Source organism: Aspergillus thermomutatus (genome assembly GCF_002237265.1).
Source record: "Aspergillus thermomutatus strain HMR AF 39 chromosome Unknown NODE_30, whole genome shotgun sequence".
Lineage (NCBI taxonomy): Eukaryota > Fungi > Ascomycota > Eurotiomycetes > Eurotiales > Aspergillaceae > Aspergillus > Aspergillus thermomutatus.
This window is the reverse complement of record NW_020798079.1, coordinates 53,213-75,986: the sequence shown is the minus strand read 5'-3', so window position 1 is coordinate 75,986 and position 22,774 is coordinate 53,213. Positions and strand designations below refer to the sequence as shown.

The 22,774-nt window shown below is 49.1% G+C and overlaps 8 protein-coding genes across 8 annotated transcripts; 3 read left to right on the top strand and 5 right to left on the bottom strand.

Moving 5' to 3' along the window:
* Positions 1 to 123: 123 nt before the first annotated feature.
* CDV56_107154 (TRAPP III-specific subunit 85 family protein) lies at positions 124 to 2,398 on the bottom strand (the record flags this gene model as incomplete). The annotated part of the gene is made up of 2 exons (XM_026760773.1): positions 124 to 1,268; positions 1,321 to 2,398. 2 exons carry the CDS (start codon positions 2,396 to 2,398, stop codon positions 124 to 126), a joined length of 2,223 nt encoding a protein of 740 aa, XP_026617031.1.
* Positions 2,399 to 3,217: 819 nt separating this feature from the next.
* On the top strand, positions 3,218 to 7,157 carry CDV56_106927 (uncharacterized protein; the record flags this gene model as incomplete). Its single annotated transcript, XM_026760546.1, has 7 exons — positions 3,218 to 4,043; positions 4,098 to 4,649; positions 4,724 to 4,957; positions 5,216 to 5,361; positions 5,419 to 5,581; positions 5,646 to 6,100; positions 6,153 to 7,157. The coding sequence occupies 7 exons, from the start codon at positions 3,218 to 3,220 to the stop codon at positions 7,155 to 7,157; spliced, it is 3,381 nt and encodes a 1,126-aa protein (XP_026617030.1).
* A 169-nt stretch (positions 7,158 to 7,326) lies between these two features.
* CDV56_106750 (phosphatidylinositol-3,5-bisphosphate 5-phosphatase) lies at positions 7,327 to 10,371 on the bottom strand (the record flags this gene model as incomplete). Its single annotated transcript, XM_026760369.1, has 1 exon — positions 7,327 to 10,371. One exon carries the CDS (start codon positions 10,369 to 10,371, stop codon positions 7,327 to 7,329), a length of 3,045 nt encoding a protein of 1,014 aa, XP_026617029.1.
* Positions 10,372 to 13,306: 2,935 nt separating this feature from the next.
* On the top strand, positions 13,307 to 14,338 carry CDV56_106525 (DUF3716 domain-containing protein; the record flags this gene model as incomplete). Its single annotated transcript, XM_026760144.1, has 3 exons — positions 13,307 to 13,487; positions 13,549 to 13,896; positions 13,959 to 14,338. The coding sequence occupies 3 exons, from the start codon at positions 13,307 to 13,309 to the stop codon at positions 14,336 to 14,338; spliced, it is 909 nt and encodes a 302-aa protein (XP_026617028.1).
* Positions 14,339 to 14,582: 244 nt separating this feature from the next.
* On the bottom strand, positions 14,583 to 16,074 carry CDV56_106409 (acyl-CoA dehydrogenase family protein; the record flags this gene model as incomplete). The annotated part of the gene is made up of 4 exons (XM_026760028.1): positions 14,583 to 15,085; positions 15,132 to 15,221; positions 15,294 to 15,521; positions 15,582 to 16,074. 4 exons carry the CDS (start codon positions 16,072 to 16,074, stop codon positions 14,583 to 14,585), a joined length of 1,314 nt encoding a protein of 437 aa, XP_026617027.1.
* Positions 16,075 to 16,569: 495 nt separating this feature from the next.
* CDV56_106229 (putative protein kinase) lies at positions 16,570 to 18,888 on the bottom strand (the record flags this gene model as incomplete). The annotated part of the gene is made up of 1 exon (XM_026759848.1): positions 16,570 to 18,888. The coding sequence occupies one exon, from the start codon at positions 18,886 to 18,888 to the stop codon at positions 16,570 to 16,572; it is 2,319 nt and encodes a 772-aa protein (XP_026617026.1).
* Positions 18,889 to 19,860: 972 nt separating this feature from the next.
* CDV56_106097 (NAD(P)/FAD-dependent oxidoreductase) lies at positions 19,861 to 21,048 on the top strand (the record flags this gene model as incomplete). The annotated part of the gene is made up of 1 exon (XM_026759716.1): positions 19,861 to 21,048. One exon carries the CDS (start codon positions 19,861 to 19,863, stop codon positions 21,046 to 21,048), a length of 1,188 nt encoding a protein of 395 aa, XP_026617025.1.
* A 206-nt stretch (positions 21,049 to 21,254) lies between these two features.
* On the bottom strand, positions 21,255 to 22,754 carry CDV56_105979 (uncharacterized protein; the record flags this gene model as incomplete). The annotated part of the gene is made up of 1 exon (XM_026759598.1): positions 21,255 to 22,754. One exon carries the CDS (start codon positions 22,752 to 22,754, stop codon positions 21,255 to 21,257), a length of 1,500 nt encoding a protein of 499 aa, XP_026617024.1.
* Positions 22,755 to 22,774: the final 20 nt, after the last annotated feature.

Sequence of the window (22,774 nt, the reverse complement as noted above, 5' to 3'; positions counted from 1 at the left end):
GCTCTACTGTTATTTGAGATGAGAAGAATAGATTATATCTTTTGATTGTATTAAGTTGGTTGCCCAAATTCTATAGCTACCATATGTCATAATATATGCCATGTGTGGCCCACTTCACGCATCTTAAGCTCGTTCAAAATCGTCATTTGCTGAAGTTTCATTATCACCCGTCATCGGCACAGTAAGGCCGTTTGAATCCAGAGGATTGCCGATTAAAGACTTCCGATTCTGGCGCTTGTCCAGCTTCTCGCTTGTTTCCTCGGGTTCCAGCTGCTCAGTGGCGGTTACTTCCTCCCGAGTGTCTAAGCCTCGAGCACCAAGATATTCGACTTTCACCGTATGCCGTAGATTATCAATGAATGATTGCATCTCTGGCATGGGAAACACTCCGTCGCTATCAAGGACGTCAGCATACAGGCGTTCCGCTTCCTCAAGGCAAGAAGACGCTAGAGTTGGCTTTCCAGTCTTGAGCCAGAGGTCCGCTGCAAGGACGCTCCACATCCCAGCTTTCCTGCGACGGCCGCCCCATTTCACACCGGTCAGTGGCGGCCTAGAAGCATAGCACGCCGAGATTCTTTCGCTGAAAAGGATCTGACCTATCGCGCCGACTAAACCTAGGTCCATGGCCCGCATGGCCCATTTAGCTGCGCTTTCAGTTGCAAACCCGCCACGAGACTTCAGCAATTCCATAGCTAAACATAAACAACGCAGAGCATTGGGTGCATCAGAGCACCTCGTGAGGTAGGAATAGCAAGCTGTTTCCAACATCTGATCGATGGCTTCGAGTTTGGTTTTTGCTGGCATGGCCATTGGGTTCAGGAGCGTGCTCACTGCGCACATCTCATGAGCACCGGCATGATATCTCCAAGCCTTGTCGTTGGTATAGTCGGAACGTAGGAGCTCATAGGTGGACGCTGATAGCTTCCAGTCACGAAGCATGAAGGCAAAGTCAGCCATCTTTCGCAAAACCGCTTCAGGTGCGTCCGGTTTGTAGAATCCACGCGCAAAATCATAGTTCCCACCACCAGAACCATTAATGCCAGATCGCGAGCTAGAACCGAATCCTGCCCATTTCCGCGACATGGACATGAAACGGCCGCTAATGCCGCGCCTTCGAGATGCCACCTGATCATTCCAAACGGCAACTCTATTTTCCATGTACGGAATGATTGACTGAGCGACCAACTCCCGAACGAAAACCTTGATGGCCATCGCGTCCGAGTCAAAGAGATATGGGCGATATTCGGTGTCAAGCTCAACAAGCGGCTCTGGTATCGATTAGATATCTCGACTGAAGGGGGAACGCGATAAATGACATACCGTTTTGGCTTGCTAGATGCTCCGACGGTGAGAGCCATTCGCACTGAGGGACCGGAGCGCCGTCATCATCCGTAACAACACACTGCGTGCTGCGTAGCCTTAGTAGATGACAATGCAACCCAAAATGCCGCTTCATCTGATCATAAAGCTTGGTTGACTCGGCGATGTCATCCCGGTCCTCGTCGTGAACGAGCACATAGTAACGAAGATACTCAGGATGAACCCACTCCGGTAACCTCCGGTCTCCATTGCTTGTATCTGCATACAACTGGCGGAGAGTTTCTAAAGGGGCCGTATTGCGCGAACTAATGGCAATCACACTTGCTACGGGATGGCGGAAAGTCTCGTGGGGTGCTGCAGACGCTGTTGACAAAAGCTGACGCAGGTAGAACTTGTATAATGGCGAAGTCGCAAGGAAATTCGCAAGGTCTTTCGGGCGCAGTGGAACGCCCAGTAGTTCATCCGCGGCATCAAGTTGTCTGTCCAAAACTTCCTCTAGCTGTACCAGAGGGTTCTGTCCAGTGTCGGGGCCTGCGGGAAACTGCTGGCGACCTCCCAGATCCACAAAGCGCACTCCGTAATCCTCCCAACCACGACTCGATCCAACGCTATCCCGAATAACGACCTTTCCAGGGATGCTTTCTCCGAATGGCCGGATCAGCTCCCAGAAGCCGCCTTTGAAACCTTTCTCCCGCACCAGATCATCGGTATCCACGGACGCATAAACTCCAACGGTAGGGGAAAAGGATCGTATGATTAGCGATCGAATATCTTCCGTACCATCAACATGTCCCTCCAATGGTGAGCCCAGAGATGACCTGGCTAGTTGTGGGGTTGACGATCTAAGTGACCGACCGTGGGGTGAAGCAGAACGGATTGGAAGCTCCGAGGTGGTAGCGGAGAGAGGAGGCGTCGGCGATAGCCCTCTTCTGGCTTCAAGGGAATCCGGATCTAGTGACGAGGAGGAATCACGGCGCTGGTCTGGGTATCTTGTCTTTGTTGTGACACGCGGCACGCCGGGCGAAAAGGACGGCGGAGGTTTGACCGGAGAAGCATCTCCGGGCGATGTCATGGACATCGAATTGATACTAAATCAGGATAAAGAGAGGTGAAGAAGACTCTAGAGCCCATGGACCGAGAAGTGAGGGCGCAAAGAGGGCGTCGAAGGAGGATAGATTGAAGGACCGAGTAGGCCTAGGTAGATACCTTATGAGGAGTGGATTGGAGGATGAGATGGGATGAGGCCAAGTCAGTCTGGCAAAAACGTGGTACAACTGAAGAGGGCAGACAAAGGGACTGGACATCTGTTCCTCGTCCAATGACTGATAATTGCTCGGAACATAAATTCAATAATTATTATGCAGTGCAGTAGAAAAATATGCTCCCGGAGATTTATCTATTTGATGTATCCTCCTAAATCCAGTATAAATCCTATCGCTATGGAATGTTATGGTCATCCATCAAGTTGGAGAAGGCGGTAGTGGTGACCTGCAGCCCAATCGTCACAACACACATACTGGTAAATGATTCATTCTGACTCCTCCGCATTTCTATTGAGTCACACATACTGTGCACTCATGACAAAAGTATAATACTCGTGGCATGGCTTGTGTCGATGTCGAATGCTCCAGCTCTGCGCTTCCTTCTTGAACGTCATTGTTCGTTGCGCCCCTCTCTCTTTTTGCTACCTTCTCCCACCAGATCGGCAAGCGCGCCGCTTCGACATTTGAGGAACTGCGCACCAGCCCCGTATTCAACGTATTCATCACGAACTTTTGGGTTGAATACTCGCAGTCCTTCTATGCGCCATCGAGAAAGTTCGAGCCACCCCCCAGGAAGAGCACCCAAGAGAAGACGCATATCCGCGACTGCCCCGCACGAGGGTGCCTCCGAAGCAATGGCGACGGTGGCTCAAACTTCGTCCCAGACTCCTCAGCCGCTGGTCACAGTACAGCTTACGCCCATCGAGAACACCTTAAAAGAACTCCTCCTCGATGTCGCCAAATACACACGAGAACGAGCAATCGCTGCCGGCGCGAGCGAGGCGGATACCCCCCACATGGTGCTTCGATTCACAGGAGGATGGGTGAGGGACAAGCTGCTTGGAGTCGACAGTCATGATATCGATGTAGGAATTAGCTCCATGACTGGTTATCAATTTGGCATGGCTCTCAAAGATTATCTGGACATTCCTGAAAATTTGGAAAAGTACAAGCGCAACCACCCTAATGGAGAGCTGAACGAGGCTATCGTCAGTCTGCACAAAATTGAAGCAAATCCAGAAAAGTCCAAACATCTGGAAACTGTAACAACTAAGATCTTTGGCTTGGATATTGATCTGGTCAATCTTCGAAAGGAGACATATACGGATGATACCCGGAACCCGCAGATGGAGTTCGGCACCGCCGAAGAAGATGCCTTACGTCGTGATGCAACAATCAATGCTCTTTTCTACAATTTGAATGAGTCCAAAGTGGAAGACTTGACTGGACGAGGGTTTTCAGACATGAGGAACAAGATTATCCGAACTCCATTAGAGCCATACCAGACCTTCAAAGACGATCCTTTACGTGTGCTACGGTTGATCCGATTCGCCAGCCGCCTGGGCTATCAAATCGATTCAAATACAGAAAGGGCGATGCAGAACAGTGATATTAGTGCGACACTAAAAGTGAAGATCAGTAGGGAACGCGTGGGGACAGAGTTGGAGAAGATGCTCAAAGGTCTGCAATATTCAGCTAGGTTTGAAACAGAACCACGTGTTAACGTTCGATCAGGACCCGATCCTCGAAACGCGCTGCAATTCATTGATCGACTTGGACTCTACCATACTATCTTCGCCAATCACCAAGACGATGTCAGCGCTGATACATCCTCTTGGTCGCTCGCCTACAACGCTCTGGAATCCCTTTCGCATCCTGTTGGGGCATCGAAGGCCACGCTCGAGAAAGTGCGCGACTTCCTCATGCGTAATCCACTCGAGTCATATTATGCATGGATGATTGCTGCATTAGCGCCCTGGTCTAGCGTGCCAACACGCATAGCAAAAGGACCGAAAGCCAAAGCCTTTCCCCCTCGAGCGGCAGAGGTGGCAAGAGACAGCCTCCGCTCTGACAATAAGATGGTCAGCGTTCTCGGTGATGCGGCTGCCAGTTGGAGGTCCATTATTGATGTCAAGTCTTCGCTCCTGGAGGGCCGCATGAAAGGAACATCTCCCGAAGTACGGCAACAAATCGGCTTGTACATCAAGAGCTGGAAGAAGGACTGGAGACTCTGCATACTCTTGGCTATTCTGCAGGAGATCATGAGAGGAAGAGAGTTCCTACCTGGTGAGAAACATACCAAAATGACCCCCTGATACTTTCGGTTGAATTTGAGGCACTGACTTGTGCTCGACTGGCAGTGATCCAAGAATATGACAGATTTATATCGTACATTATTCAGAACGACCTGCAAGGCGTGTGTGAAATGAAGCCTATTGTGAATGGAGGGGAAATCATGAAGGCTCTAGAGGCAAAGAATGGGCCTTGGTTGAGCAAAGCATTGGATATGGTGTTTAAGTGGCAGCTTCTACACCCTGAAATTACGGAGAAGGAAAAGGCACTGGAATATTTGTTAGATAGAGAAGATGAGTTAGGTCTGTAGTTGTTGCTGAGACCCATGGAAAAGACACGCGGAAGACAGCATTATTTATTGCTCCCAGGAACCATGACATGGACACTTTTTCCCTTCCGCAAATTTCCCGCTTACTGATTGTAATCGCTATCCGACAAACCACGTCCAGCTATGAGAAGAAAATAATTCCCTTCCCACAACTCATGATCTTTCTTTCTAGACCAGCTCGAGATTACTAGAATCTGTGTACCACCGTGATTTGAGCTTACTGAGATGGAAGAGCTCCGCGCAGCGGCACGTGAGACCCTCCAGCGACGAGACTCTAGTATAATTCCAGAGGCACGTTTAGACAGCATAAACATCCCTGGAGACCTAGATCTGTTATGGCACAATGTATCATCTTATCAAGCCCAGAATACAGCAAACGTGAGAAGAGTTTCCCTGGAGTACCCGGCTGTTCGATCACTGATGACGTCGAAGTAGACATGCGAGAATCTTCTTGTCGCCCAAGCATTTTTGACAAGCCAAAGCTCGAAGAGCTTATCTGAAACTGAGGAAAATGCTGTCAATAATCTTTATGCGTGGGCCAGTGAGCTCGCACTTCCGTCTGCAGTCTTCGCGACGACAGAGGTAGGATCCTCTGACGGTGAGTCGCAACCTTGTCTCCTCATCGTAATAATGCGCGATGCTGACGCTGCGAGGCCATGTAGTGGAGAAGACTGAAACGATCCGCGAGAATAAGCTTCAGCTGGAACTTGCTGTCTCTGTCCTTGTTGCGCTGAATTCTCTGCTGCGGATTCAAAAATCAGCGCACGCGACAGATGTGATCACTGCGCTGGCGAGTTTCACATCTGAGCAAGACTCTTGGACGACACGGGACACTTATATGAAGTCGAAGAAAACCCTAGAGAGATTAAGTACGAACGTTCGTGGCGAAGCAGATAGCTCCTTCTGGTCTCTCGTTGAAAGGATTCTCAAAGAGAGAATCAAGCCGTTATTCGCGAAGACAAAAAATCCCGCAATCACTGCCGAGGGCAGAAAGAACTTTCATCCTGTCCCCCTCCCGCGATTTGATGCCAGCATCATCGATCCGGCGACGAAGCCGTGGAAGATCAGTGATGTCTACGCTACTACAGTGCTAGCCTGGGTGATCGCGCAGTACCAGGTAATGCTTCATCACTCCAAGCTTCGGGTTGGGTTGCTGACTGTCAAGATAGGCAAAAGATAGACCCTATCTAGAAGCACACGTTCCACTACTCGTCCCACCAATTCTCGCCCTAATAGACGACGACAGCGTTGCCTACAAGACACGCGGCTGCATTCTCTTGAACCAACTCCTCAACCCAATCCGGGAAAGCAGATCTGACATCCTCCAGAGGACAAACCTGGCGTCTGTCTTCGAGGACGCCGTCAGACCATGTCTCCTCTCTTTACCGTCGATTACACCCGAAGACGACGCCATCAAGTTGCTCGGGGTAGCCTACCCAGCTCTGCTCTCCCTCCTACAAACAAACTACCACGCCACCACCCCAAGGTCAGCCGCAAACTCAAGCAGAGACAATTATATCTCCAGCGTGACAAGAACTCTCCGCGAGAATCTCATCTCCTCATTCCACCACATCAGTTCAACAAACAGGAGCTCAACCTCCTCGTTCGCAACGTTCCCATATCCGCGTCTCTCGACACTGCTCGTCGACCAGATGTACCCTCTACTCCTGGAGCTTGGCATCCACACGACAAAGTACCTTCAAGAGATTGTCCCTCTGCTGTACAGTACGTTGTCAAACCCTTTCGGAACAGCATACCCGCCTCTTCTCCTTTCCGCGATCGCCGTAACACGTGCTGTGGTTCTGAACGCGCATCCACGACTGTGGCGATGGCGCGGTGAGATCCTCGGCGCGCTGTGCTCGTGTTGGCTGCGCGTAGTTGAGGAAGAAGGCGAGATCGCCGAGCGGGCTTTCAAGGGGCGGAGTGCGGGCGAGGACCAGGAGACTGGCGCCGCGCTGACCAAGCTCAAGAAGGAGCTGAGGGGGGCGGTGTACCTGTTGAGGTTTGCGCTGGAGAATCCAGCGCAGGCGGACGGAGATGTTGGCCAGTTGGAAGCGAAGGCTGCTATTCGAAAGGAATTGCAGGAACTAGTTGACGCGGATGAGTCTCTTGCGGACTTACTTCTTGTGGATATTGATCCTAATGATGCGGACTTTTTCGGGATAGATCCGTGATTGTCTGTTTTACATCTTTTTTTGATGGCAATAGAGACATGAGTAACATGCTTCGTTAGTTCCGTAAAGCGAGATATGCTAAAGTTGGACACATGAGCGATAAGCTTGGGGTATCATTAACGACATAATTCATCATAGAGCTGGGAAATGCAACTTGGTGTGATGGGGATTATATATCGACCCGTTGCTTGAAAAGACTCTTCCCCCGTAGCCACTGTCGGTACCGCTTATAGCGTTTCTTCTCATAGTCCTCTGCAACAACTGTAAGTCCTTCCTCCGATACGGTAAGAAACTCGGCATAATCCGCTAGGTTCTCCTCCGCATTAGCGTCGAGTGTGACCTCTTCAACGTTGCATTTGTTGGCGTATTCCAGCAGGTCTAAGTTCGACTCATGCTGGGCTGAAGCTGCGGTGATCTCATCTTCCGATGTCACGACGAGGGGAACGTTCAGCGGGTGGTTGATGTAGCGCTCGTATTCTTCAGCCTCTGCGGCAGTGACGGACGGATTCAGCGAGTCGGTCACTAGCTGGCCGAGTGTCCATTGAGCAATTTGTGCTTTGCTAGGTGTACCTGGGTCCGTGGGTGTCTGCATGGATGGTATTTGGCTACTGGATAGAGAAAGCTCATATATGGAGTCTTTTATATACTTCGCGGAAGGTTTCGTCGAGTCGGGCCATTTCAGCGTGGAATTGGGGGTCGGTGGCGCGCTGTGCATGGGTGAGCGCGTCGAATGCTCGATGACGCTACTGCCTGGCTCCTGTATTCTCACACTTCGTTGCGGATGCCTCTCACGATTGGCTTGCTCGTGAGCAATTCGCACATCGAATGGGCTGAAGGGGTGCGGAACGTAGTGAAACGTTGACTTCATTTTAAACGAGAAGATCTTCGGAAGAGTCGAGACAGCCAAAGGTCTGTAATATTCCAGCCAATAATCATCAAATCGCGACAGAGGCTCCTTCGGGCGCGAAGGAGGAGGTGGCAGTTCACGCACTTTTAGATTCTCTGGGGTGTACCAGTTGATATAATTGGGTCGCCTCTTCTCCGCCCAAGATCTGGGACTGGCATGATGCAAGTAGTAGTCGGTGGACAGGTCCCACAGCATCGGTTGACCTTGGGCAAAAATGTAGTTACCGAGGAACAAGTTGTAAGCTTCCTGTCGCTGCGCATCGAGGAACGAATTGTTGTAGTATCTCTTGAAACTCTCCACCATGTCTCGAGAATGGCTGGTCCACTGATTGATCTTGCGGTATGTAGCCATGGTATTGACCAGGTGCGAACCGCCGTACTGAATCGCAATCGTGTCACCATGATCGTGCCACATAGCGGAAAAAAGGTTGACTGCGTCACAGTCGTACTCCAAAGTGGTGCCATCGATGAAGCCAAGAGCATGGAGCTGATAACCAAGTGCTCGTTTTGCGATCACGAATTGAGCAGCATTTGTACGGTCAAGACAGTCAATGCAATTCGTTCGAGCAATCCCATTTTGGAGTTGTAAGCCAGAATCTGCGTCATAACCATTCTTGAAGAAACCAGTCTTCGGGATGATTTCACCTGCAATCTCCTCCAGTGTTCCCACCACATCCTGGTCGCGACTTTTCGCAGCGCGGCTCATATCCCATGGTTTGTAGATGATCTTCTTATCTTCAGGAAGAAATTGGTTTAAGTAGTTGATGGCATTTGTATATTCTTTCAAAAGCTTTGACTCTCGTGGAGTTCGCTCCCTGGACTTGATCAGATTCAAAGCGTAAATTGGGGCACCGTATCTCTCAAATAAATTATCAAAATGAAGGGCGGCAGCTGAATAGAACGGATCAACAAGATTCAGCTCAATATCCGGTTTGGGTGATACTCCTGAGTTCTCCTGGGTCCAGTAGAGAGGGATACTACCACGATGCTGGACATATGAGGTGTACAGAGGGTTGGCGTAGAGAGCCGGGCCGGGAGCATGGAATGAAGTTTCGGACATTTCCGAAACGATCTGCTCCGTCTCGACATCGTTAGCGACGTATCCTAAATCATTAGCACCCCGTTTCAAGAAGCGGGCCCCAGCGAAGAATCGAGATCGGCGAGCAATAATGGTCAAGTAGGCCAGCCGCCCATACACATCAATCTTGGCCTGGTCGACATAACCATGGATGATAGGGAGGCACCACTGATAAGGGTTCTTCAGTGCTGCGATTGCGGGACTGAGAAGGTGATGGTTCCATATGAACATCGTGTTGTAATCTTGATGGAAGCCTTTCGAGTGCCCGTCCTGATGAAGTTTGCGTTCACGACAAATGTTGTGCTGCAAGGTGCGCGTGATGTCGTATGAGTAGCTGAAGTAGAATGACCGACTCAGGTCAAGATTATTGAGGATTGTAATATACCGCGCCTCTTCAGGGTTCTTCTCGGGCTTCAGCTTGGAGGAGCTCGAGGTTGTCAACGAAATGAGTTCCGTCCCATCGATCTTGTAGATATAGTGGCCGCCAACCATAGCGACCTGTGACCTCTTCGTCACCAGAAGCATGTAATATGCACCCGTGAAGCGAATAAAGCCAAGCAAGGCCCATGCACTGCATCTGAGCTTCAGCCCGCCGGAGCTCTTATTCCCATCGTCAATGGCGTCAAGCAACTGGCTCATTTCCCTCTTTGTGTACACGATGTCGTCCTCGACGATAATCAAATCGTTTGTGTCCGACGTACGGTCGATTTTCAAAATGCGAAACCGCGTGTCTGAGAGATCCATGCCCACCATATAGAATCGAGTTGCCGTCTCATACAATGAGATCTTGTGCATGCGATTGATGCTTTCTTCGCCGAGATCGAAAAACGCCGATCGGTGCCTCTGCGCTAAGGTCGGTGACGAGTCACGCTCGAAGGAGGTCGCAACATGAGGCTCCTCGTCTTCTTCACCGTGTCCGTCTTCGCTGATCTCGGCTGCTGGAGGCGGGCTGAATGGCATGGGAGGGAAAGGAGAGGCGGTCTGGGGAGGTTTGAAGACATCTTCTTGATCGGTAAGTCTTCGCTGCGTGGTATCTACTTGATCTTCAGTTGCTTTGAAGGCCCCGTTCGACGTGAACGATCCATCCACGATCGTAGAGCTCAAGTCAGACGTAAAACTTTGGGTGCTGTATTCTGCTCTTGATGGAGCTCTTGAGGGATATTCGTTAGGTAGAGCAGCATTCTCTTCGACGAACTCCAACGGATGTGGAGCATCATCAAAGCTCTCCATATTCACAGCTGAGGCTGGAACAAATCTGCTCCAGCTACTCAGAGGTAGTAGTATTCATGGGACAGCACAAGAGTCATCAAATCTGCCTCAGAGTTAGTTGTTCTTGCATACTGTTTATCTGTTGTTGGTGATTAGAGGAATAAGAGAGCGCGTAACATTACATAATACAATACAGCTCCATTACAGTACACCAGCTTTCCCCGCATGACATAATGGCCATCATATAACTAGTTAGTTACTTCTGGGATGTCAATCATACAGTCTCTCTTAAAAAGCATGACTCCTCATAAGCAGCCGGACACCTTCTCACTGGAGGAAACACACTTGTGACACTTCAATTAAGATTTTTGCTAACAGACTTTTAGCTTTGAGGAATACCACTTTAATAGCTCCTATTACACATCCTGTGCTCTAGTTATGGACAGACTAGACACTCTATTGGAGTGGATGGCCCAGCCGGGCCAGCCCTAACTACGTGCGCAAAGTCCTGAGGACATCAGGGTTTATCTGATCCACTATAGCAAGATTCTAATCAGCTCTGGGCGTACAGTGTGAATGGTGGGAGTTCTCCGTCTCTGTAGCTTGTTTAATGTTCCAGTCAAACAACCTGACATCCTGACTTTTTCCTCGGTCATAGCGGGCAGAGGAAGTAACAGGGAGCTAGCCTACCCCTCAACAAACCGATGGCTGGAGCTGTGGTATCCAAGTCATCTGGAATTTCCAACGGTTGTCCAATATCGGCGGGTGGGATAGGCGGTTATTGTACTTAGGGCTCTGTTAGGGCACTGTTTTCCTTGAAGATGGAGATATCACCCAGGAATATATAACCAAATTAGGAACCTGTAGAGTGAGAAATCCGTAAGAAATTCATTCTCAACACATTTGATAGATAGATAGATACATAGATAGGTCAACCTCTCTCTTCCCCGACTAAACCTTCAAGTATCGCCAATAAACCCTCGATTACTCCTGCTCTAATCCAGGCAGGGTCCGCTTGGAAAGTTTACAGACCTCCTGACAATCCTTTGCTCCAGTACCCCCCACATTAGCGAGGGCTTGCGCCATTGACTATTGGAATATGCCTTTGTTAATCATGGTTCACTTTATCCAGACCAGACCAGTACGATGATTCAGGAAGAAGTAGATTATGGGATTCCTTTACACTTACCATCTCCATACCTGCTATTGCTGCTTCCATCGCCATTGCAGCAACCTCGTCCATTATCGCGCAACAGATCTCTTGCAAGGTTTGGGGGGTGGGATCGGCCACAGGGAGGGCGTAGGTGGTTTGGAGTGCAAGGAAGGAGAAGATGATAGCTTTGCTGAGCTGCATGGTGGACTTTTGTGTGTGTGGATTAAACTTCTTATACCTTATAACCTTGATATATTCCTTGGGAAAGCATTTCTTAGCTGATTTCCAGGCGAGGCTTCATTGTGTACATTCAGGATTTGTAATTCCGATTAGTTTACCTCTGTATATTAGAGACTTTCCTGATATTACAGTGCTTTGAAATGGGACGGAATCCAAGAAATCTTGTCCTGTCATATCCAAGCACAATGTTGGTACTACTATTCATAGTATGTGGCTTGACGGAGATGACCGAGGCAGGACATAAATTGAGGGGAGATAGGTGAGATACTAGAATAGTTACAGTACGCCACGGCCAGCCATCGCTTGTCTACGATAGGAGATAATAGCGTTTTGCAGGGAGCGATATCATCCAAGGCTATGCTGGAGCCAAAGCAGAATAAACTAGGCCCCCCAGATCTCCAAACCCCCCAGTAGCCTACAAACTAGACGATTGTGGTGGCTGAGCTATACTGTCAAATGCTTAGCGAGCTGGCTAAGCCTTAGACTAAATTATTCCGGTCGACTAAGATGATACTAATCTTGGCTTGCTTGCTTAGCGGTTTCTACCGTACATCGTTAACGACTGGCTGCTTTTAGCGAAGTTGGACGCCTTGATCTAGGACCTTGTTCAGTAGCAAATTGTGTTACAACAGTATTGGTATATACCTCCTTAAGATTAAAGGGTTCTACGGTTCTACCTCTTATTTATAGTTCTACTATAGCTAAGAAAGAATGTAGGTATTAAGATAACTATATATAAGATAATAATAATCTATAGACTCCCTTCCATACCTAGGCTTCTGTATGCCATTACAGGTCATATATGCCTGATTATAGTAGAATAGGTCTAGTTATTTACTCTGTTGGAAAGCCCTTTTTTGAATATTTTATGTATGGAAGCATATCTCAATCGCATGAGGCTAATGTAGTATTGAAGATGGCTGTACAAGATTAGATTATGTGACAATGACTCAACCACTAAATTTTTATCCTCAAAGCTTTGTACTCGAGTTTGATTGAATGTCCAAGTGCTGAAAGTCAACATATATTATGGAAGGAAGATAGCAACTAGGTTCTTGCTTTTCTTGAGGTCCTTCCTTCAATCGCCCAAATTTGCGCCGAAAGCTACCAGTTTGTACAGAGACAGACTTGCGCCTAAAGTGTACTGTTAGCTGATGTAGGGCCTTATGGAACCTTTCTCTTTTGAGTATTTAGATGCAAATCAAGAGATAATCTCAACTCATGTGTAATCAGCTTCGATTACTTCTATAGATAAAGGTGTGAGTTGAGAGGGCCAATCTTTCCTCAGGACAATGAGGAGATAGTGACATAGAACAGATGAATTGGTTATCATAGCTCTTCCAAAGCCATGAACATGAAGAGAGCCCCGGGAATGCTCCTCATTCAAAGGGACATTTCACATTATGGATATGGTGGTGCGTTTATTTTGGTAGTTCTCACTGTGACGCCGCGGCAACACTGCTTTTGTATACAAGCCAATACTCACAGTCACGGTGTTTTTCATCACCTTTCAAAATCTCACCCTATTTCATATTCTTGCTACCATCCAATCTTCGGTACGAGATGATGAAAATGAGGAAGCGAGAGGAGTACCACGACCTCTTGAGTCCGACAGCTCCCAAAATCTTTCGTATGTTCGGAATAGGTACACCGAAACGAGCGCGCTCAGAATCAGAAAGCGAGGAAGAAGGACCGTACCGACCCCGTCGCCGTGGCAAAGGTGTATCTTTGGGCACTCAGGATGGTATGAGTCTTTGAATTTTTTCGTCTGTTCGCTCTGAAAGAGGCTGACATCACATTTCCAGAAAGGGACGAGCTCGTTACAGGAGTAGACGCGTCCGACCTGCCTATTGCTGGGGATAACGCGAATGAGGCGCAGAGGGTATACCAGAAACTGCCTGCCATTCGCGTTTTGGACTGGCAGATAGACGAGGAAGGCCAGCCTATACGCAGACCATTGAGAGACAGCATGGCGTTGACGGCTGCATTGGATCAAACCCGCGGTACCGAGGCGGCTGATCCGTGCAGCTTCTGCAAAGATCAGAAAGGCACTTGGAGGATGTGTATCGTTGAACCTAACCCAGACGGGAACTCGAAGCTTTCTGGAGCATGTGCAAATTGTCGTTTCAGTAGGAGACACAACTGTGACCTCCGTAAGTTGAATCCTAAGCTTCATCCCGACCCCGCTTCACTTTGTTAACGATTGGAATCCCAGGAGCACACAAAGATGATGAATCTACAGATTCATTGTTTGTTTCCGAACATTCGTCGATGGATACCACTGATAGCAGCATAGCGGAGGAAGTGCAGAAGAACGAAGGAGAAGGTCCCCCTGTCCAGGCGGATGTTCAGACGAATGTTCGGGATCATGGAAAGGAATCCGACAATCAGACCCCTCGCAGGAGGGCTCCCGCTCCAAAGTCACGTCTTGATGGCAAGGTTCTCCCGTTTCCTCTCGGACCAGAGACTATCAATGACTTGCCTTTACTTAAACAGGCAATCAAAGATACGATTGCACACCTCGACATACTTCAGTGGAGAGTGCAACAGTTGGAGGAGAAGCGTCAATCGATCAATCCTTGGGAGTTAGTTTGACCTCCTACGCAACACATGCTTTGCTCGTACCCAGAAGACTTGCATATCCTTCACATTTTGTTCCTTGGGTGTCGATCTCACTTCTTAGTGTCGGGCTTGGTCAAACAAGTCACGTTAGGATTTGGCTGACACGTAGAACTGCCGGCATTTGGATATGGATCTTGTAACTAGTTGAATCATCGAGTTGTAGTGAGTTTTGAGCATCAAATCAGGAAAAAAATATCTGCACCATTTGCAACACATCTTAAAGCTTCGGCCGTTTCTCAAGAGCCTGCCGCCTCGTCCTAAGCGCCTTGGTCTCCTCCTGTAACGCTAGGCCCATCATAATCTCCTCGCTACCACCACCAACTACATGAACTCTCGCGTCACGGGAAATCTGCTCAATGCGTGCTCCTTTTCCGGACTTGTTATAGCCAGCGCCTCCCAGGATCTGCTGTGCTTCACGAACACTCTTCTCAAGAGCTCTGGTAGACATCACCTTGAGCAAGGCAGTCATTCCACCGATCTTCACATCGTCAGCGGGTCGATCTCTGGTGAGCTCGATGATGTTGACGAGCTGCTCCAGGAACGCATACGCGGGCTCGATCATGAGACCGAATTTGAAGATTTTGGATTGTATTGCCTGTCTTTGGATCAGAGGCGCGCCGAAGGTCTCTCGCTGCACTGCGTAGTGGAAGGCATCTTCAGCGCAAACACGAGCCAACCGCAAAGCGGCACATGCAAGCGCAAGCCGCTCGGGGTTAAAGTCTTGACAGCATCAGTACTTGGATATCTTTCCTGGGGGATATCTCACTTGACATAATGAGCGGAAAGCCTTTGTTTTGTTTTCCGATCAAATTGTCGACCGGGACCCGAACATCATCGAATTCAATGAACGTCGACCCTAATTGAACGATCAGCTGTTATGCATAGCTTGAGATCATTCATGGGAGTGTTCATGGGAGCTAGGCCATACCACTGGCATTGACACCTGAGTTGTGCATCCGCCAGCGAGTAACCCCAGGAGCAGTCAAAGGAATCACAAGCAGACTGATGCCCCCTCTCCCCGGTCCCCCAGTCCTCACAGCAGCAGTGCAATAATCAGCCCAGATACCATTCGTGATCCATTTCTTGGCCCCGTTGACAATGTAATGGTCACCATCTAGTCTCGCAGTCGTCTGGATATTCGCAACATCCGAACCAGCTACTAGACCGTCAGCCGAACGATCCTCCCTCTGAATGAAAAAAGAATCGAAACCCATACCATCAGGTTCCGTAATCCCCAAACAAAACCTGATATCCCCCCTCGCAACCTTGGGCAACCACCTCCGCCGCTGCTCCGGTGTCCCAAACCTGGCGATAGGCGGACACCCGATACTATTTCCACCACCAAGTCCCCATATAACACCCACAAATCCGACCCGAGTAAGCTCATCCGTCACAATGAGGCTGCACCACGTATCCCATTTATCACGGGGGACGTTGCCAGGCAATGAAATACCAGCCGCGTCTTCTTCGGAGGTTAGAGGATGGACGATTCCGAAGCCCAGCTCGCAATGGCGTCGTCGGACTTCCCCGGGGACTTGACCCGCTGTTTCCCATTCTTGGGCGTGAGGGGCGATGGATGCTTCTACGTAATTGCGGACGTAGGCGCGGAGTTCGTGATGGAGATCTGTGTAGTAGGGGTTTTCGATATCTAGTTGGGGAAGAAGGGGTTCGCTGTAGGGAGCTGTTGGGGGGCGATCTGTACGAGGCATATTTTCTGACAATTGGGATACAGGTATATGGAGAGAAGAGAGAGAGGAAGCGATGCTGACTCCGGATTGAACTGAGGTTGATGTAGCTTTATCTTATCCTTTTATGTAGATAATGCTACATATTATGCGGGTATTGTGGGGGATCCCTGCATTATGCGGGGAAGATGGTGATAGACCCATGAAACCGAGGGCCGAAAGCCGCCTATGTTGTCATAGGACAATGGATGTTTCTCCTGTTCACACTTAATGCAATTCATATGTCTTCAGTTTTCATGTTTGTCATGGGCTTGAATCCAGTTAAAGATAAGAAGAGACGAGTTGTAGCATTAGTCCAGACTCCTCAGAGGGACTCAAAGATATGTATGTAATACAAAGGGTTTATAATCTTAGTATGTTCACCTTCTATTGCTTTCCTCCTTACATTGAGGCGGCTGTAGGCCCGAGAATAGTGCTGGTATAAAGATTTTCAGCTCGAACCAATGTTCATCAATAACATCAACAACAGGAAAAATCCTGCACGACAGCAGCATCCAGAATCTTCTCCAGAGCTCTCTTAATATCCGCACAGCGCCAGCGTCGATGAGCATTGGGCTCTAATATGCCGCTGATACACCTCATCAACGAGTCGGCCACAGACACACCATCCTCTAGCACCATCGGCCCCAAGTCGAGTTTCTGTGCAAAGTCTGCCGGGAATACAGTGTTTCTAATGCAACTCCTGGCCGGCGATTGACGATTCGTGCCTTTTGTCAAGTCGGTCAGAACCATTTGGCGTTCCATCTTAGTGTTCAGACGATAAAGAAGCTCAAAAAGTATAACTCCAAGAGCGTAAACATCAAGGGTCTCGTCGATTATGTAACTGAATTGATGATTTCCGGTCCGGAACATGCCGTTAGAGTCCTTCGCCCCATTAGTGCTCAAGGGTGGGCGGTAGAACTCCGTTCCAACGACACGCTGGAGTTTTGGACCCTCCTCAAAAGCGGGGGAAGGACAGTCGTTGAGATGCGAAACATCTGCGACAAGACCAAAGTCTCCTATCCTGGGGTGACAGTAATCAGATGTTGACCCGTAATTCGCCATGCAGGAAGGGCACCCGTCGAGGTTGCCATTATCAGACGATGAGAGGAAAATATTTGCCGGCTTCAGGTCACGATGAATTATGCCTTTGGCGTGGAGATATTCCACACCAGAAATTATGCGTAGCATTAATCTCAACGACGGTATCAAATGGAAGCAGTGACGGCGTGGGGGCGCATGGTTATTTTCTGCGTGTCCCAAAGAGCGAGGACTAAGATAAGAGTTCAGTGAGATAGGATGCAGGGACATTTGAATGTGGAGAACAACAGCAGGAAGCTGAGATCCGTTTTGACGCCTTCGTTGGACCTGCAGCTTGGACGGATCGTGACTCAGCCCGTCAGTGAAGATATCATCATCGGTGCCTCCGAACGTCGACAGCTGACCATGAGACGCAAAATTGAAATCGCGAGGGATCGACTCGATCTCCTCATCGTCTTCAAGACTCCGCGCTAGGCTATTCTTTGAGCGACGCGACGACGACGTAGCATGACTATAGCGACGTCGCGAATGATGAGGAGCATCGGCTTCGGACTCAGCAGACGTAGAAATTGAGCGTGCCTCAACTGCAGAACTTTCCGAATGTTCAAACACGACTCCAAAACTCTGCTCGTCGTTCGATTCTTGAGTCACAAGCACGCTATGGGTCTGCTCGTGCTGGAACTCCATTGCACTCATATTCCTTGAGTGAAGAAGGTCAGATATATGGGCCTGTTCCACCCATGCACCATAGTATCGGACAACATTGGTATGCTCGAGTCGAGCAAGCGTTCGTATCTCTTTCATGATAGTTTCAAGTTGATTTTGATTGCCGCCTTGCAACTGCTGAAGCCGCCTCTGACTCAATGGAATCTTTTTAATTGCGTAGTTCTGCCCATCAATATGATTTTTCACATGATAGACTTCGCCAAATGATCCGCGGCCAAGGACTCTTACTTCTGAAAATTCCGTCGCGTAACGAGATATAGCTGGAGTTGGTGGGGGCGGATTGGGTCTGAATAGCGGGAAGCTCACAGGCGAACTTCCCAAGAGGGCGAACGGCTGATGTTCCGGCGCATGGATGTCGTTTCTCACCGCAACTTGCTCTCTGAATCCCAAGAGTCCGCTGTATTGACGCCTCATTTGCGAAGGTCTTGCAAAATCAGTCTCTACATGAACATGCATCCGGTTTGAGGCTTTGGAAGCCAAGACGACGTCTCCTGTGGTGCCAAGAGACCGCGCCTGCTTAGGGATATCATCTAAGTTTAGTCCTTTGAGGGCCTGCAGGCCAATTCCATCAAGAGTTTCGCGATAGTTCTGCCTTCTTTCTTCCCATTCGTCACTCTCAAGGCCTCCAGGTAACATTCCATGTGTGGATAGCAGCTGTGATTGATGGGCATATATCTTCTTGCCTAGATACTGTACTTCTGGAGAGTCGCGAGTGTATCGCATCTGAGAACCTTCCCTGGCATTGAGGATGTCCGTTGCTTTGCTGAGGCAGTAGAATTCGAGCAAGGCGGAGGTCATCCATGCTGCATGACCTTGGGTTTCAACATCAAGGACATCCATTGAGGCTTCAGAGATGCTTTCAGTGTCAGGCCCCCTGTCCAGGGATGCAGTCTGTGCACCATTCCCAGATAAAGATTTACCCCGGGTCTCTCTTGAGGCGGCTGTTGAAAGTAATTTATGGTCGCTTTCGTCGGAGCTGGATTGAGAGTCCGAGGAGGACGAGATTTCTGAAGCTGGCCTGAACATAGACATGTTGAGGGATGCAATGAGTCGCAGGGCCAAGGAGGTGAATTCACGGCCACAGAGGAGCCATGCCAGCACAGGTGACCTGCCTCATGCAGCAGTGAGTCAATAGGCAGAGCAGCAGTATAGCAGAGATCCTCGATTTTGAGAGTAGGCACGAAATGATTATCACGTATAATCAATGACTCGCGGCAACAGACGTTGGGAATGTTTACTCAACGCCAATGGGTGGACAGAGTGAGAAAGCTCAATTTAAGGTCATTCAATGGCCGTCTCCAAAGCTATGGTCCCGGGTTCAGTTTGAGATAGTGAAATATGTGATAAACATTGTCCTCTTTTCGGAATGGCTTTTGACCAGGCTGTCAATTCTCACAGGCTTCCATCAGATTCTAAAGCCAGATGCCAGAGAAAGGGCGCGTGAATTTGACACCAATGGATCGAACCTTCGTCTAAGCATCCAACACATCAAGCTCGCATTCAATGAGCCACTATTATCCCACTAAATGCATGTATCGCTTCGCAGAAGTTCGAGCCGTTGACATCGAAGAAGACGCGTCCTCTTTCTTGGCCGAATTTCGGACTTCTGAGTCAAATTCGATGACGCACTTTCTGCCTCAGGCCGCCAGGCCACCTCAATGCCATCCACGATGGCTCTGATCAACTATAGTAATAACATTCATCAGGCCATTCCTGATGACACATTTTATCAATCCGACTTATCGAAGCTGCTATCAGGATCAAAATATTCTGGACTAACTCTCGCTCTTTTAGTCGGAAACACTCGCTTATTTGCGGGTACCCCCGGTTTGTCGTCACCGTTGTCGGCGTCGAACCCGTTCTATATAAAGCTCGTATCCAAGACACTACTGTATCCAACCCCACCATAATTGAACATATAAGGAGGTAAACCCCTTGTAGATAGCCTGTAGATGATACAGAAAATAACATTTATCCCTTAAGCCTTGAAAAACCTAAGCAAAGATGGATACCTCGGACGCATCATTCAAAATTGCTATTGTCGGCGGTGGTATTGTCGGGTCATCTCTGGCTTACTTTTTGTCAGGATCACTGGAGAATGGGAAAGAAGTCGTCCTCATTGATCGTTCATTCTCTCAGTTGAAAGGTTCAACTGGCTATGCGCCTGGATTCATTGGTCAATACAACGAGTCAGAGGCCCTCACACGCCTTGCAATAGACACCGTCAGTGAATACAGGAAGATTCCTGGTGGCTTCGAGAGCATTGGAGGGCTTGAAGTTGCTACCGGACCCGAGGGCGTCGAAAGGTTGAAGGTCAGATACGACATGGCGAAGAAGGCTGGCCTGCCTGCCGAACTGCTGTCTCCCGAGCAGGCAACTAAACTGGCTCCTGATCTTGTCAAGAACGACATCTTGACTGCATTGCACTTCGCAAGCGATGGGGCTGCAAATGCAGTTAGAATCACATCATTTTTCCAAGACCAGGCGCGTGGAAACGGCGTTCATTTCCTGGAAACCGATGTCAAGGAGATCATTCAGGAAGATGGCTGTGCAAAGGGTGTCCTGACTACATCTGGACTGGTCAAAGCAGAAAAGGTGGTTATCGCTACTGGTATCTGGTCAGAGAATCTCTGTAACTTTGGTGTGCCGATTCCGGTCATTCCTGTTGCGCATCCATACATGTATGGCGAACAGCGAGAGCCAAATCCGCGCAAGTCACCGTTTGTTCGATGGCCTGAATTCCATGTGTACGCCCGTGATCATGGCACAGCTTATGGACTTGGCTCGTATGATCATAAGCCGCTCTATCATAAGCCCAATGAGACTGCAGTTGGCGACTGGGTCGATGCATTCGACGCAATACTGGAGCGAGCTCGCAGTTTGATCCCTGCTGAAACGAATCTGACCATTAAGGAAAAATTCAATGGTCTTTTCTCCATGACTCCGGACAATCTGCCTTTGGTCGGCCCCATCTCGTCAACCAAAGGTCTTTATGTTGCGGCGGCTGTATGGGTCACTCATGCGGCCGGCTCAGCCAAATTTTTGACTAAGATGATTCAAGGTGAAGAAGTTGACGAGTCGCTGAAGAAAGCACTGGATCCGAACCGGTTCCAAGGTAAGGAGATGGAAGCTTTGAAGGAGGAGTCGCTGGCAGGGTATAACAGCATTTACAAGACTCATGAGAACCGGTGATTGCAGTAGAGGAGTATTTCGCGATGGAGTCTGCACGTTGAATTCAAACCGTCGAACATTCATAGATCATGATGTACCTAGATTCCCTAGATATCCTATGCAATCAACCCCCATGGCCCCAGAATATGTAGCACCACAGCTTTTTCGATGGACATTGTGGGTGAATACTCTATCTGTGCGCTCTTTTGGCTGTTCTCCAAGGTTGTTTATTGCACACCTCCAGACAGGTGAATGAAAATCACGCGTCCATTCCAAATGCCAAATATCCCAACACCGTCAACAAGTGCGCACAGAGTCAATTTACCCTCATCTAGGCGCCATTCGTCAGTCAGGGCACCCAAGAAATTCCACCTCCGCTCATGCAGATCTAACTGAACAATCTCACGCTGGTCCCCTGACAAAGCAACTATTCCTAGACTGCTGCCGTCAACCACGTCTCGGACTCCGCCCCATGGCCGGAGAGGCGCGGTGGAAAGATCGGTCCAGGAGCCAGGGACCCCATTCCAGACATACATCTTGTTGTCACCTGATGCCAATCCAATCAGAAAATTGCTGGCAATCTTTAACTGATTGATGTGTAATTGATCACTGCCAATGAGCACAGGACTAGGCCCATCTAAGAGGCTGAAAACAGCCCCAGATGGACCATATCGGGGTGGACATGTCGGATGTGCGATGGCAAAGACCGCAGCATCTGACGCCATCAGAACTGCTGCTTTGAAATCGGTTCCTTGCCAAACTGGCTCCCAGGTGCCGGGCTGATGAGCCGTATCATATCTCCACACAGTGTGGTCTGTCTGGATAGCATAGACATAAGAATCCATACTTGTGCAACTGACGTCCAAGAACTTATAGTCCGGCAAAATATTGCAAGGCTCGCGCTCTGATAGGGACTTGGAATATAGATAAACATCTCCCGTATTGGTTAGGGAGAAGAGACCGTTGGCATTTCCTGCAATCGCGACCTCATCTTGCCATGTGGAATGATCTGGACCCAGTCTTCCCTGTGAAACAGGCATAATACCCGTGGGCGTGAGGAAGTAGTAGCCAATTATGCCATTCATTTTGGCCATTGCGTATCCGGAAACTGGGCTATTCAAATCATTCACGATACACGTCTGGGATACATCCCCAATCCAGTCCCTTCGCTGTAGTTGCCAAACGCGCTGAGACAGTGGGACATCCCCACCCCTCAAGATCACTGTAGAGGGAGCGATAGCAACTCCCTTAGCCATGAAATACCTGCCCTGAGCGCCGGATTGGAAAACAATTTCAACCTTTCCATCAGGCAATGAAGCCCCTTCTTCGCGAGGGTAGACTCCAACAAAGATTGCACCAAGGAGCAAGTTTGATAAGTCGTCCTGAGCGTAACAGGCGAGAGTACTTCCCCAACTTTCGGATTGTTCAGCCACTATCCCTTCTTGACTCGCTCGGACTGCATGGCCATATAAGAATGCGTATGGTGGTGTACTCATCCGGAAGGAGAATCTCGCTCTCCACTCGTCGGTTGCGGTGCTGTTGTCCACTAGGACAACTGAACAATCTGGTGAGTCTTTAGTTGAGAGGTAGCTTCCAACCGGACTCGATGGCTGCGTTGGGTCGTAATAAAATATTTGATAATTCCATTGCTCTGGTACGCTAGTTGGCACGATGCCATCGTAGCAGTTGAAGACTGAGGCATTGTTGGCATCAGGAGTAATTTCCATCTTGATTGTCTCACTACCTC